This window comes from Lytechinus pictus, chromosome 14, assembly GCF_037042905.1.
Source record: "Lytechinus pictus isolate F3 Inbred chromosome 14, Lp3.0, whole genome shotgun sequence".
Taxonomy (NCBI): domain Eukaryota; kingdom Metazoa; phylum Echinodermata; class Echinoidea; order Temnopleuroida; family Toxopneustidae; genus Lytechinus; species Lytechinus pictus.
The window spans coordinates 10,660,071-10,676,672 of record NC_087258.1 but is presented as its reverse complement, the minus strand read 5'-3'; the positions used below and the strand labels follow the sequence as shown (position 1 = coordinate 10,676,672).

Sequence of the window (16,602 nt, the reverse complement as noted above, 5' to 3'; positions counted from 1 at the left end):
ATAATCAAATAATCAACTGGTCCATTCATGCTTCCATTTCACTGAACTGGAAGCATGTGTCCCCCTGACATTCTTTGCCAAAATGCCCCCCCCCCCCCCCGGTATTTTTTCGCCAGAAACGAAAGCTTGCTGCGTGATGTCTGCATTGCTCATCAGCATCGCATGAGGGCGCTCTAGCATTGAAAAATTTGCGTGTGTCAACAAAACTGTCCTGTCAGAAACGATGACAGCTATTTACTGTTGATAAAATATTCAAAATCAACCAAAATTCGCATCGCGATATCCTGAAAATACAGCCCATCATGGCGCTGGACATGCCTTATATGACATATATGACAATATATGTCATTTCAGCCAGCATTGTGTCGACGAACACGAGATCAGCGACGCATTGGAAGTTGCAGGAGAGTTCGACAGGAGAGTTCCTTGTACGGCCTGTCAGCGAGGAAGACACGGGCAAACTCTCCACTGATGACCCGGTGATGACTATACTGGCTCAGAAGTACGGCTTCGGGGCCGGGGAAACGTTATTGACTGCAAACGATCAGGAGTGTTTATCATGTGGTAAAACGGCAGAAGAAGGAGTTTTAGAGTAAGTTCATGAAATAGATGTAAATTGTTGTTTAATTCTTTATTTCACTTTATTATTTTTATTGAATTTTTAGCAATGAATTTAATTAAATTAATTGAAAAACATGATCATCATCATCATGAAACAAACAGTCATTGTCAATTTCAATAATACGATTTAACTTGTCAGTTTGGAATGACATAGCCAGCTTTCTAAACTAAAGTATGGCCCAAGAGAAATTCATGATGATATACAAGTTACTTAAGCCTAGGTTGTTCCGCGTATTTCAGCTTCCGCACTTTGCTTTTTCAATTTCAGCTCTTTGACTTTAATTGTACATCAAAGACATAGGGGCCTAGTTTCATACATCATGATGTGAAAGCTCGATCAGAACTGCTAAAAAAAAAGAAAAATAATTTTATTTCAAGGACAACACCAAATTGAATAAAATTCATGCGGGTCTACATCATGACTTGAATGAACTGCATGTTCATGAAGTAAATTCGCATTTCTATTTTTAAAAAATCTTGTTTTTGAATCATCATTTCAAAATTATTAGAATAAAAAAAAGGCTACAGTATTATCATGAATTTCTCTTGGGCCATATGTATGTTTTTCTTTTTGAAAGTAAATTCTCTCATTTTGTTCGGTTATTCTTACAAATGATACAGTACCTCCTCTTCAATCATATCAATATTCTGTTTAGAAATGACAAAAAATGTGTGGGAATCTTATCTGTATTTTACATTTTGCAACTTTGCTCAATGTTATTTATTCACCTCATTTTTTTTCTTCACCTTGTTTCCTCTGAACACAGACTTAGCAATCCATCCGACCCATTGAACTGTGGAAAGCATGCCAACAAGACAGATTACGATAGTTTAAATGGTATAGCAGATCGATGGAAACATCCGAGTATACCAGAGCCAGAAGTAGCCCTCATATTTAAGAGAAGCGATTCGGACCAGGTCGATATGTCGCTGCTAGAAAACTCGCTCAGAGAAACCATTAAACTTGTAAGTACCAATCATTATTATGGTGTTGTCTGTGAATGGGAATACTGTCGTCGAATATTGCAATAATTTGAATAAGTTTATTGTCAATTTTGAAAATACTGAATAATATCACCTTTTCACTATTTGCATATTTATCCTACAGTGTAAAGTATTTATGAAATTCGGGTACGTCATATGTCATCATAAAATTATTACCGGTATTCAGAATATAAAAAATGATTTACCTTAAAAAAATGTATAAAAAAAGACCTTTCTTGTCCTTGTTAGTCACTGCTTTAGGAATTAGACTTTTATACATGTACATGTAGCATGTATAAGGAATACTGGACATATTCAACTTTTTTTTAATCAGATACATGTACCCTTTTAGGACAGTAAATATGTATTTTCCCCCAGAAATACATATATTGCTGTTTGAATGAGAGACAACTTTACAATAAATTATTAATTTCTTATTATTCCTAAGATTTGCATTAATAGTTGAATACAGTGTCCCATTTATTTATTGTGTTGTGTTATTTTTTTTTAATTACCAAAACATGTGAACTTTTGTTTACATTAGTGAGCTTACTTTATACAAGTAGATTAAAGTCTATTTACCTTGATTTACCATGATGTTGGCCATAAAGTATCTAAGACTTATTCCTGGCCCATGTGCATCTTCTTTGAACTTGTCCTCCACTGTGGTCAACAAATTTTCTGTGCATGCATGGGTTTGGACGTGTCACGAGAATTCTGTGTCTGGGTCGAAACTGTTATATTTGGTTTACCAGGCCCTCTCTAGATTTGATTTGAAGGCATTACTGCTGCTATCACAGCCTCAGTAGGTACATGTAGATCATTCCTATGGGTGGATCAAGGGTTTTCCATAGGGGAGGCATTTTTGTACAGAAAAACATTAACAAGCCCCCCAAAAGGTCTTCACTCCTAATTAATAGCGATTTATGTCAGGAAAAGTTTGACAAGCTAAAAAAAATCCTCACTTGAGTGTGCGTGACATATGATATTTCCCTAACAAAAATTTGTTATGGCTCTGAAAAAGGGGGGCATGGGCTGGATATTCCACTGATCATTCCGTAGGTTGACTACTCGCTCTATGAGAGAAGTCCCATAGCCTGATTGTTGAAAGTGCTTTTAAGGTTTGTTTACGAGAATGACCTCTTTTTCCAAGATTGATTGCCAAACTTGAAGTTTCTGATATTGACTTGTCAAACTTGAAGAAGTCTATACAATCCGATTCTTCAGTAATATCCTTGTATTTCTTGATAGATGTCCGACTTCTTATATAGTATTTTGGCTCATTTTGAAATGCCAAATCTACAGTTAAATTGAACTAAGTTTCTTTAATGTTTTACACCTCATGTAAGGCAGTTAATTCTAAATCAAAAGTTATTTCATTAACCTTTGTAAAGAAATAATAATTCTGTTTTTTATTTGCAGAATCCTTCATCTTTAGCTGTCTTAAACCAAGTCGGTAATTTTTGGCGGATCAAAGGCAACACATACCTGGCCATTGAGTGCTTCCGCAAAGCCATCTCCCTTTCACCCACCAATCCAGACATCCTTCTCAACTTAGCGAGGGTCCTATTTAATCTCCAGTATCATTCAGACGCACTCTATCTTACGCAGAAATCTCTTCAGTTTAAGACTCCCGACCAAAACTCTTGGCTCCAGCACTTTACCCTTGGTGAGATATTCAAGGTACTTGGGAAATACGCCGAGGCAGGGGTTCACTTCAGATACGCCCTTGACCTCAACCCCACGTTCCAGCCGGCAGAAGCACATTTACGGGAAATTGAACAGCCTACGCAGACAAACGCTACTATTTATACCATCCTTATTATTGGTTTTTTAATCGTGGCGGTCTGTGTTGCACTTTACGTCGTCACAGAAGTTTACATGAATGAAAGTCCATTGAGGAGGTCTCCTAAAATGCCAGTTCCGTGGGATAGGTCGAAATTTCCGATGTTGAAAAGCAAAAGGGGAGGGTCATATTAGCTCAAAAAGATTGTGCTTTTATCTCTCTCTCTTAACATGGTACTAATATTAGAAGGCTCTCCAGTTAGGAGTTGTTTTATCTTTTTATTGTGATAAGTTATCAGCCTAGACGTGCAAGAAGAAAAAGTATCAAAGATGAAAAGTTTGCTGACCTTTACACAATATGTTTTCTACTTTTTCTTACATCTTGAGTGATTATTTCTGTTAAACCCATATTCTTTCAAACACAAACATGATTTTTCTTGATGCTCTTGGTACTATACCATACCACATACATGTAAGTTGTACCAACTTTTAATTGACTTTGGAGCTTTAAATAATATTCTTTGCCATCCCTTGTTAAGTATCTAATCTACATACAATTCAATCATAATAGGGTTTGCACTTCCTCCTTTATCGTTACGCTATAGAACTTAAAATTGGGTGATGTTCTTGGATAATCCCCATTATCATCTCTGCTCTGAAAAATAGAATTAGATAAAATACCCGTTATTAAAAGAAGACTTGTTATAATTCTCCAAGACTTGTTACAAACCTCCCCTCACAATTTGATTTGAGCTTGGGTAGTTAAAATCTGTACGTTTTATGCACATAGGTACACAAGAAATAATAGATCTACCAGGTTTCATATTTACCTTTAGAAAATGGAATAAACAACTTTCCTGTTCCAAAAGTGCTCCTGTTAAGGGAAGCAAGTATTCAATTTGGCCTATTAAAAAGTCAATGTTACTGTATATGCAAAATTATAATTAGTATGGAGTTGATTATGACATGTGGAATGATACCAAATGGCCATAAAATGAATAGACCAAGTGGCTATTCGGTACTCTATTCCAGACAAGCAAGGCCACTGATCTCTCTGTAGATTTATACATGGACATGTAGGTATCTCATTGGCTGATGGTAGGGACAATATATGGCCCTGTTTTCTCTAGACCTTTAATTCAAGACACTTTCAAGCCTCTGTAATGATCATTGGTGCAACCTGACTGTAAGGAAAATCTCATGGGGTAATCATAATCACAGTGATACTGCAATGCCCCGTTTTCATGAAACTTGTTATCACTTGCAAATTATAAACCATAATTATAAAGTATCTGAAATACATGTAGTGTCATCTATTTGTATAATTTGACATAGAATTTTGTGGTAAAGTTTTATGAAACTGGGCCCTTGCATTTAAAAACCCCACCCACAGTCTCATCGATCAGATAATGTTATGAATCTTGTGATCATTAACCCTATCTAGGGGGGGGGGGGGACGCAGTACAGCTGGAGAACTGGTTAAATACTTAACATTTATGGGCATGTCGAATCAATGCATCAGGGACTGTGGTTTATAGCAAAGCTGATATTTCAATCCTTAATCATGTGGTTTAATTTATGAGGATACAGAAAAATTCCCATTGTTATCAGATTATTGTAATATATCTTTTTAAATATTTCCTTTTTTTTTGAGGGGGGGGGTGGGAGTGATGGGCTTTTAAATATATATATTCATGACATTAAGCTCCACATTCAAGGGTGGATCCAGGATTTTTTCGAGAAAAAAATTGAGAAGCCAAAAAAAAGTCTTCACTTTCAAAATGGGGCACACTTTAACAGCATGTTTACATTACAAATTTTAATTGTTCCTCTCAAAAAGGGGGGGGGGGCGGCTATGCCCCCCTGGATCTGCCAGTGTCCACATTGTTCCTTTATTTCTACCCTTTAGGGTCTGGGAGTGGGTATGGAGGAGGGGATGGTTCTTCTTCCAGCATACCCAGATCTCAATGACCTATCAGAAATTAATTCACTTTCATCAATGTTTTTAGGTAAAAATCCATTTTGTTTTTTCATCAACCCTGTGACTGACTAATATAAAGTATGTCATTTATGTTTGAAATGAATTTTTCCCCTTCTCAGTGACGAGGTGTGAAGGTGTGGCTATTCTTTAAAAAAAAACAATTTACTTTGTTTGGGGTACGGGGGGGGAGTGAAGTAACTATGGCTTCCTGCACCCTGTAGACACCCAGAATTGCTTTCCTGTCAAGATATGGTCTTTTTGCTGTCCTATCCGTCTGCAGCATTTTATTTTATTGATGATAGGTTGTGTTTGCCGAAAACAAAAAATAAAGCTTTGCAAGCTCTGGTTTAATTCTCTCATTATTGTACAATGGAGCTAAATTATTGCTGATATATATAAAAAAAAAGGTGACCATAACATCTGGGCAATTCCATAAAATATGTACGTCCGACCCCCATATGTGGGACCTTCATGAAATTTTCTGTCTCTGATTTCTTGTTCTTTTATCAGTCTGTAATGTTCTCAAAGGACCATGACTTGGTCTGTTTATAAAGTGAAGTAAGACTTGAGAAAAATGGGGCTCGGATGTACAAAAAGGTTGATCATTTTATGGAATTGTTCATTTATTATTAAAAAAAAGTGACCATCATTTCTGCTTTTAAGAAGGAAAGCAAAGCAAAGCACTTGCTTATCACGATCTTTCAACCCTTCCAAACTAGAACTATACAGGTGTAATAATCCAGCACAGGGTATTGAACTTGAGCTTTGTAATTGTAGCTAAAGCAAAATCGAACAGACGTACAGAATAATTCAACCCTTTTTTTCCGGCACAAATCTTGATGAAATTTGAATGGCATTGATTAATAGAAATGTTCCTATTTTCCTCCCTGTAACACTCTGGTACGTCATTGTGTCATCGAACCATATATTCTGTGTAACTAAGAACTGATACTGAAAGCTCCTAAGCTCTGTCCAGTGAAAATGTCCAAAATGATATTTCATTCTTTGGCAAACTTGTGTTGTGTAATATCCGAAGAGGTCAGTGTATTTCAAACAAACTTTTTATGATCTTCTTTTTTTCAGGCTGCAATAAACCATTTTTTCATACTGTGATACACGAGTGTGGTGTTTTTTTTTCTTGTCTTGTCTTCTCATGTTTTTTTTTTTTAAAGTTGTGTTTTTCTGTGATGATATTTTAGTTAAGTACAAAAAAAATTACACCAGGGGCCTGTTGCATAAAACTTCTTACCTGAGAAAACTCTGGTAAAAACTGACAACTAAAGTTATTCTGATTTCTGCCATTGACTTTAACACAGGGCAAAAACTCCGGTAAAAACAACCTGAGTTTCTCAGGTAAAAAGTTTTATGCAACGGGCCCCAGGGGATCATTTCATGAAAGTCGTCAACATTGATTAGTTGTCATCCAACAGTTACCATAGTAACAGTCTGACACCTGTGCTTCTCAGCCAATCACAAGCAAGGGAACTGACAACTTTTCAGACAAAAAAAAACATATGTTGATGAAATGCTCCCCTAAGCAATTTAAAATTATCCATTAATTGGATAATTGCATATTCGATATCAGTCATATGAAATAGTAGTTTGCCCCAAAATATTTAACCTCAATTCGTGGAGATATGTATGAAACATGCATGGATGAACTAGAAGAAATTTACCAGGAGAGTAAATATATTAAAGTTACCATATCATACACCATTTAAACACCTTTTTTCCCAATTAATTTTAGTTTAAAACAAATTGTGGTATTTGTTCATGCTTGACTGCACAGGAGACATTAATGTTCAAGAGTAATGCTGACTGAATTCCGTCATTCTTTCGAAATGAAAGTAGGAACTATGGTTCTCTCTGGTGTATTGATTATAATTTGAATACAACAGCATATTGACAATGATTTCTATACAACAGCATAACCTTTGTGGTTGCCAGTTGGAAGCAAAACCATCATTAAACGATAAATAAGTTGGTGACGTTGCAGATTTCTCATTTATCAATTTGAAAAACGGTAGAAAATGCAACTGCTAAACTTAAGGAGAAACCACCTAATAATATTAAATGCACCGGACTTTCACTGTGCCATGATAATTCATTTTACATTCCATTTTAATATTCAGTGGCTATTTTGTAGTATAAAAGATCATTATGAAGTGATAAAAGTAATGGAGGCTGATAAGTGGTAGCCTCAGCTAAAGTCGGGGTAATAATGGTTGCACGTTGTATTCACTAGCTGAAAGTGCTGTATAAATCCATCTATTCGTCTTCTTCTTTCTCTTCTTCTTCTTCTCCTTCTTCTTCTCCCTTCTCTTCTTCTTCTTTCTCTTCTTCTTCTTCTTTCTCTTCTTCTTCCTTCTCTTCCTCTTTCTCTTCTTTTTCCTTCTCTTCTTTTTCTTCTTCTTCTACTTCTCCTCCTCCTACTCCTTATTGATGATGAAAAAAAATGAAATCCAATCAGCACAAAAATATCATACACTATATTTCTTGAAGTATCTTGTCATTGCTTTTCAGTGACAATTTTGCTCTCAGCCAATTAGTTGCAAGGATTTCAGTAGCTTATAACAATTGTTAGTGAAGAATCACAGAATATTTGCTTCATGTAATGCTCCCCTGGTTTACTCAAAGGATGACAGATTTTAGTGCGATTTTTATCATTATTTTTTTGAATAGTATTTTTACCCTCTCCTATAGGTAAAAGGAAAATGTGATGCCCCCCCCCCTTACCGAAACATCCTGCCCCCTCCCGGGGACCGTTTCATAAAGCTGTTCGTAAGTTAAGAGCGACTTTAAGAACCATTGCGATCCTTTCTTACGCGCTAAACCATTGTCTAATGGTGTATACCATTTACCAAAAGAAAGGATCACCAGTCGTTTTTATCTTACGAACAGCTTTATAAAACACCCACTTGTACTGTATACATGCTCCCTATATAGCCCCCCCCCCCCATGTTTCTTTATTTTCTGACCAGGATATCAAGCGTGAATAGTGCACACCGAGTCCTTCCTCTTAACGGGACTCAAACGAAAAATAGCAATTAGACTAATTGGCCCGAATTCTCAAAGGTTGGCGTATTTAGCCCGGGCGAAATTACCATGTTTTGGACTAATCACGTATGGAAACGCTGATTATGGCCTGAAAAGTGGAAGCATAAACACGCCCTAATTAAGCGATCCAGAACAAGTGAGGCTATATACTGTTATAGAAAATACAGAAACAAAATAAGGTTCATGTATGATGTTTCTTTTTTAATCGGTGGGACTAATTACATATGTTTCCAGGCCAACGATTTTTCATGCATGTGGATGAGTGGATGTATAATTGATCACATTGAAAACATCATAGCTGTCGCTGTGCAGTAACATGCAATATTATAACGATTAGCTAAAGGCAAGAAACTTGCTGCAGTCAGATCCTATATTTGAGTGGAGGAGGTAACAATTATACCCATACTGTATAAGTGCCTTTTCCTCTGAGTTGTACAATAGTAGGAGGAGGAATACTGATATTACCACCACCACCACCATCATCATCATCATCACCATCAGCATCATCACCATCATCATCACCATCATCATCATCATCACCATCATCATCATCATCATCATCAACATTTTCATGACCATTATCATCATCATCATTCATCCTCCTCATCATCATCATAATCATCATCATCATCATCATCATCATCTTCATCATCATCGTTATCATTATCATCATCCTCATCCCCATCGATTATTATCATCACCATCATCAACTTCATCGTCATCAACTTCATCATCAATTTAATCATCATCAACAACTTCATCATCATCATCAATAACAACAACTTCATCATTATTATCATCATCAACGAGAGAGAGGGAGAGGGGGATGTTAGCATATGCAGAGGAATAACCGGGAGTGACCTTTTCTTTCACCCTGGCAATGTTATTTCGGGGTCACACGACATTTGCTCCTGCGACAATTGCTCTGGGCTTAATTTCGTCTAAGATATAGGGTTAGGGTTGCAATATGGTTTTATGTTAGGTTTATGGTAGGATATAGTGTTAAACCCAGGGTTGAAGTTGGTCATTTGATTAGTGTGGAATTTAGAGCGGAGCATATGTCATTGAACCTACATCTGTGGCGATAAACAAAAACGATATGCGGTTTATGATAAATTAGATTTTTTTTATTTGATGGGGGGGGGGGGGGGCATCGGTAAACCAGAGTTAACCCCGAAAATGGTATACACCTGAGCTAGGGCGCATTTCACAATGCGTATACAACACGTCTTGTTTATGAATTCACCAGGTAAATTGGTCTGAGCCAATCAAAAGCAAGGATTTCAGTACCTTATAACAGGATTCATTTGTGTTAATCACCAATGCATTGATGACTAAAATATAAAGTCATTTGTTTTTGCAAATTGGTAGGCTGACCTTTCATTGAATGTTTATACCCCTGACCTCTTTATCAATCCTGACTCGAAGGTTTCCGGACGATTTGATTTCGGGGGATAATCTACCTATACCGTCAATTGTATAAAGCCAGACAATATCGTTTTAACTAGCTTACCTGAACAGGAGGGGGGGGGGGGCTGACATTATTTTGATGACTTTTTTTTTACTCGAACATATTTTGTCGGTTATTATCGGGACTGGAGTGGTGACTTATTACCTCTTTTTGTTATATTTTTTTGTCACTCATATCAAGATTTCCTAATTTTGTCACTGACTGCCGCCCCCCAAATATAGCCATTGCGACTCGCGGGCCTATACCCTTAGCCCTATGGTATAGCCTTGTACGGACCTACCCGGAATCATGGAAGGGTACTTCCGTTATCTTCATCTTTATTTATTGAAGAAACATATGAAAACAAATAAAAATCCACTTAAATGCCACTTCATATTAATGGGATCATTGGTGAGATGGGTAATGTTTTATTTTGGACCAGACAGGCTTTGAATAGAACAAAAATAATAAAGGAGGAGGGGGGGGGGTAAATCAACCGATTTACATGTTCAGATTAATGCTGAAAATCAGATAATACTGAAAATCAAAACAATAAGAAGAGAAATAAACGACCCAGTCCTACATTTTTTTTGGGGGGGCGGGGGTTGCCATCCTACCCAAACTAAACCCATCTTGTATACTTCACGGACTCTGCGATACTTTATCACTTCTTCAACTAAAGGTAACATAATTATACACTATATGCGTTTATGATTCGATAAATGCCGCAGAAAGGATATCAAATATATAAAACTATTGAGGACAGACCGTTAACGTCACCATCCGAAGGACGTGCTAAGGCTCAAACCTTGATCTGATAAATCAATTTGAGTGGTAATTGGATTACTCAACAGTTTAGTCATGTCATGACGGCCACATATTATGAAAGTTTAGCTGTTCAATTTCATACCATCACGTGATTAAAGTTTTTGATAAAAATATGGAACAAACTTTTGATTCAATTGGTGGAGTTTTTGAAATCGCAATAACTTAATTGATTCCAAAGTGAGGTTTATATCTTGAATCTTAAATGGTGGAGCCTGCCCATTATCCCACCCGACCCCGCCTTTGATTTGCTAATGAAAAATGATAATTTCAGTCAACTTACCCCCGCCCCCTTTTCATCAAACACGTTTATATTTCATGACGGAAATGTTTTATTTCAGGTCTCGCGGAAATTACCCAGGAAATTTTCTAACCAGGTTGGTCGGAAAGGACTCAAAAGCTGTCAAAACTAACTTCAACTCGCGAAAAGTTTACAACAATCACCTTAAAGCAAAACAGGAGGTCTTTACTTGTGAGATTATTTCATTCTAGATTTGAGACTGGAAAGAGATTGGAGCGAAGATGCCTGTTCCTCTGTCAGTTTATAGTGTCTTAACGCCGGGCGTCGACTTTCAAAATGGAAGTCAGACAGAGGACCAACGCCGAGAAAGGGTGAGAAAGTTTTATTTTTATGTTATTCTTCATGGCGCAATGGGTAAAATAATGGATAGGCACAGTGCATGGTACTACTTACGATGCACTACTATAGTAATTCGAAAAATTTGGCGAGAATGAGAGCAAAGCGAGCGAGTCCCAAAATTGATATAGTTCATATTGTAAGAAAATCTGGCGTGTCGGAAAGATTACGAAGTTCGTTAATGGCTCAGTGGTAAAGCGTCGGCCTCTTGAACGGGAATGTCGTGGATTCAATCCACAGCTGAAAATATATAACAACAATATTAGAAAAATATATTTTGCCTTCTTGCTTGGCGCTCAGCAATTCGATTGGAAAAAGGTATGTAGGGCCGTAGGGCCCGATGGGAGAGCGATTTAATAAATTGACACTGCAACCCTGGGTAAATAAAACGCTATTATAATGTTATTATTATTATCATAATTATGAAAATAGGATAAACGAAGATTTTAAGAAAATTAAATTATAAAAATAATACTGTTGAAAAGTGTAATATAAATATTTAACAAAATCACTTTTTTTTCCGAGGGGGGGGGGGGGGGGGGGTGAAAATTCGCTTATAAGTGTTTCATTGAGCAGAGGGTTCCAAAACAGTTGGCATATATTAATAATTACTTATTTGGTTATTTCATATATTGATGATATTATTTTTCATGAGGTGAAAGAAAAGAAGAAAGAGAAAATATGAAGAAAATGTAAAAGAGGAGACGAAGATTATCAAAAAGGGAGATCTGACAATGAAGATTGAAAGAAAAAAAAAAAGAAAAAAAGGGAGATCTGGATCGTGCACATGGTGTATGTTACCTCTAAAATTACATCACAATTTTATTGTCTTGACCCCTCACATAAATATACCATAGTGCAGCCAATGCGTAAATATTCTTTGTGCCGAATGAACGCCCCAAAACCAAATTTCAACGACAAAAAACAACAACAACAACAACAACAACAACCTGTCTATAACCTGTTATTATATAAGAGAGCTAGCTGGAATGTAATTAACATATATGTATGTTTTCATGTCTGGGTTGGTTAAGCTTTCAGTTTATCCAGTACAATCCAATTTTTATCATAATTGATATATTTGATTTTTTTTTTTTGATTGATTGATCGTTTATTCCATTCTCATAAAAACATATTTACACAATTATTACAAACAATGCATATGTATATACAAATATTAAAATCGAAACAATAATGCATAAAAAATGTTCATCATTTACAAAGATTAATAATGGAAAAGGAGAACCTTTGGAAAAGCCTGATATGGCTTTGCAAATTAAAAGTTCTCACAAAAATAGGTATAATTTACATTAATATCTTAGAACATAGATTATACATCAGAAAGTTAAGAGAAAAAAAATACAACAAACGAGACCAGAAAAAAAATTACAAGAGATAAAAAGACAAATACGGGTGGGTGAATTATCATTCATACTGTGAATACAAATGAAATTTTAGCCTTTTTTTTAAAGTTGAATTGGATTTTATAATACGCATAGTTAATGGTATCTTGTTCCAAATTATTGGTAGGGTATTTCTTACAGATTTTTTTGATAGAGAGGTTTTTATTTTCCATAAATGAAATAAATTACGGAGTCTAGTTTCATGGCAATGAATTTGATGATTAATTGAGAACATGGATGATATATTATTTGGTAATAAGTCTTGAAAATACTGAAAGCCAAGTAATGCAATATGGTAACTGAATAAATCAAAAATATTTAAGGTTTTTAAACGGAAAAACAAAGGAGCAGAGTGGGCATGATATTCACTACCTGTACATATACGTAAAGCCTTCTTTTGTAACTTAAACAAAATGCCAAGTTTACCTTGAGCTGAATTTCCCCATACACCTATACAGTAACTCAAATATGGCAATATAAGAGAGTTGTATACAGTAAATAATATAGACAATGGAACATTAATCTTTAATTTATACATAATACCAATTGACTTTGAGACTTTCTTTGTTATGAAATCCATATGCGCATCCCATCGAAGATTACAATCTAATAATACTCCGAGAAAAGTAATAACATGTGATTTTGAAATAGATATGGAGTTAATACTTAAAGATATTTCATCAAGGATAATTGACTTGTAATTCTGATTATGAAATATACAAAAATTTGTTTTACTAAGATTGAGCAAAAGTCTATTCGCATTAAACCATTTTGAAACATTATTTAATTCTTTATTAATTTTTTTTTCAACATTTTCCAAACCAGACTGTGAATAAATGAGAGTAGTATCATCGGCATACATAATATATTGAAAAACATGGGAAGATTGGGTCAGATCTTTAATGTAAATTAAAAATAGTAACGGACCGAGAATGGATCCCTGTGGCACTCCACGCGAAATATTGCCGAAATCAGAAGATGAATTTTTGAACAGAGTAAATTGTAAACGATTTTCTAGGTAGCTTTAAAAAAAATTGAAAGGAGTACCACGTATCCCGTAATGAAGTAATTTTGACAAAAGTATTGAATGGTCTACTATATCGAAGGCTTTCGATAAATCCATGAAAATTCCAATACAAAATTTATTGTTTTCAATTGCCATTGTCAATTTATCCTGCAAATCAATTAAAGCATGTGTGGTTGAGTGATTACGTCTGAATCCAAATTGACAATCTGAAAGTATTTTATGTTTTAAAAGAAAATCATAGACACGATTATAAACACATTTTTCTAATAATTTTGATATACAGGGCAACAAAGATATAGGTCGGTAGTTTTGAAATAAATGACAATCATCTTTTTTAAAAACAGGAATAATCTTAGCTATTTTCAGTTTGCTTGGAAATGTACCGGTTGAAAGTGATATATTAAATATATAAGTCAAAGGTTTGACAATAGCATAAATAATCTTTTTTAACACATTACATCCAATATTATCATATCCACATGATCGTGTATTTTTCAAAGACCTGCAAATTTGGATTATTTCACTTTCAGTGATAGGCTTGAAGAATAATGAGGAAGAATTTGGCTTAGTTAAATATCTTAAATGGGAATTGACAATATTTTGAGGCATGTTATTTAGATTACAACACGAGATAAAAAAAGAATTAAACTCATTTGCAATATTTTGTTCATCATCAATCATTTCGCCATTTTCTTTTGTAAAATACAAAGGCAATGTAGCTTTAGATTTATTTAAAAGTTTATTAATTGTTTTCCATGTGCCTCTAATGTCATTTTTTAGATTTCCAAATTGCGCATACAAATATTTTTTCTTTGCTGTTCTTAAAAATGTATTCACTTTATTTCTATATTTTTTAAACTTACGTTCATTAACAAGTGATCTATTATTCAAGAACTTTTTGTATAATCTGTTTTTCTTCTTAATGCATCGTAACAAGTCTTCAGTTATCCAGGGTTTCCTAATATTTGTTCTTTTCATGCCACCTAACACCAAGGGTAAACGTTTGTTATACAATGAAGTTAAAAGTGATATAAATAGATCATACATTTGCTGTGCGTCATGCTTTTTGTACAAAAAAGACCAATCAACATTATATAAATCACTTATTAATAACCTAATATTCTCATTTGTAATTTTTCTATTGGAAGAGTTGAAATATTTAATGTTGTCTTTTTTTGATTTCACAAAATTAAACAGAGCAAAAACAGGCAGGTGGTCAGTGACATCAGTACAAATAGTCCCACTCATGCATCTTGAATTATTGAAATTAATGAATACATTATCTATTAGTGTGGCAGTATTAATTGTAACACGAGTTGGACAATCAATCAGTTTGCGAAAACCAAATGAGCAGTTCAGGTTTAAAAACAAATTAGCAGCATTATTATTTACATCATAATTACTAGTTTTCGAAAGATCTATATTGAAATCACCTGTAAGTAACAAATCATTATTATCATGTGATATCTTAAATAGCATATCATTATAGAAACTTAGAAAATTATCGAAGTTAGAGTTTGGCTTCCTATAAATTACTCCAGTGGTATACCTTACAGTTGGCCCAACCTTGAGATCCACAAACAAATATTCACAAGTTGTGTTATCATAAGTATCAAATGTATCTTTTCGAACAGTGAATGGAATATTGTCTTTTATAAATAATGCAACACCTCCTCCTCTACTGCCTAATCCTACTCTATCTGAATGTATAAATGTATAACCCTGTAATTGAAAAGGAATGACTGGTTTGCCAGATATCCAAGTTTCAGATATAGCAATTATTGAAAATCTAACTGACAATGTATCAAGTAAGTATCCAATATTTTCAAAATTCTTACTAAGACTACGGGCATTAATATGAATGAGACTGAAATTATATACATTATTTACAAACAAGGAATTAAATTCACTTGGAGTTAGGCATGAGCAAGTATCACTTGGAGCATACATGCACACGTCAGGATCAATATCTATCAATGGATTACCCATTAAAAAGTATAAAGATACAAACATTGTTGAAATTTTTATTTGCGTGTATTGAAGAGAAAAAAACAAGGTACATTCTGGGAATGCAATAATGATACTGAGAATCATCTGCAGAAATACCAAAAAATGATATCAATCTGTAATTTTGACCCACCGTCATATGTAAACAATCTGAAGAGAGGTTATATAAAAAGTCCATCATAAAATATGAAAAGAGAACTTCATACATGAAATGAAATGTTAAGTGTAAATATACAACATTTAACAACACTGATATAAACATTAGAATAAAACAACATATACAATGATAGTACTTTGACGAAAGTCCTATCAGGAAAATGTTCATGTCAAGTGTGGGGAAACTGGTTTATCCCTCCAGGTATTTGTCCAGTTTAAATAGCTTACATTAAACTAATCATAAGCTTAGTTACATTCTGATTTTTAGTCATTTGAGTTGATCTTTGCTATTGATTACTTTGGTGCCCATTTCCTTTTCTTTGAATAGGGCAATGATGCGACCGTCCGAACTCCATGCACTCTGAACTTTTGCACATGCTTTAGCCGAGTTTAAGAGTTCTTGATTTCTGGATGTAAGATCCTCTACAATTGATTTTTTATGGCCCTTTAGTTTTCGTCTATTCCTAAGGATCTCCTGTCTCTTCCTGTATGTTTTTAGCTTTACTATTATACCCCGTGGTATCTGTTTTCCTTCTTTCTCCTTCTTTTCCCCTACTCTGTGGCTCCTATCAATGTCATCTACCTTTAACTCTACATGTAGGATGTTATTTACAATGTCCATTACAATCTTGTCGGTGTGTTCTCCATTTCTTTCAGTACACCCAAACA

The 16,602-nt window shown here is 34.8% G+C and overlaps 1 protein-coding gene across 1 annotated transcript; it reads left to right on the top strand.

Moving 5' to 3' along the window:
• Positions 1–160: 160 nt before the first annotated feature.
• LOC129276653 (uncharacterized) lies at positions 161–6,484 on the top strand. Its single transcript, XM_054913044.2, has 3 exons — positions 161–592; positions 1,389–1,587; positions 3,028–6,484. Exons 1-3 carry the CDS (start codon positions 303–305, stop codon positions 3,583–3,585), a joined length of 1,047 nt encoding a protein of 348 aa, XP_054769019.1. The 5' UTR covers positions 161–302; the 3' UTR covers positions 3,586–6,484.
• The last annotated feature ends 10,118 nt before the right edge of the window (positions 6,485–16,602 follow it).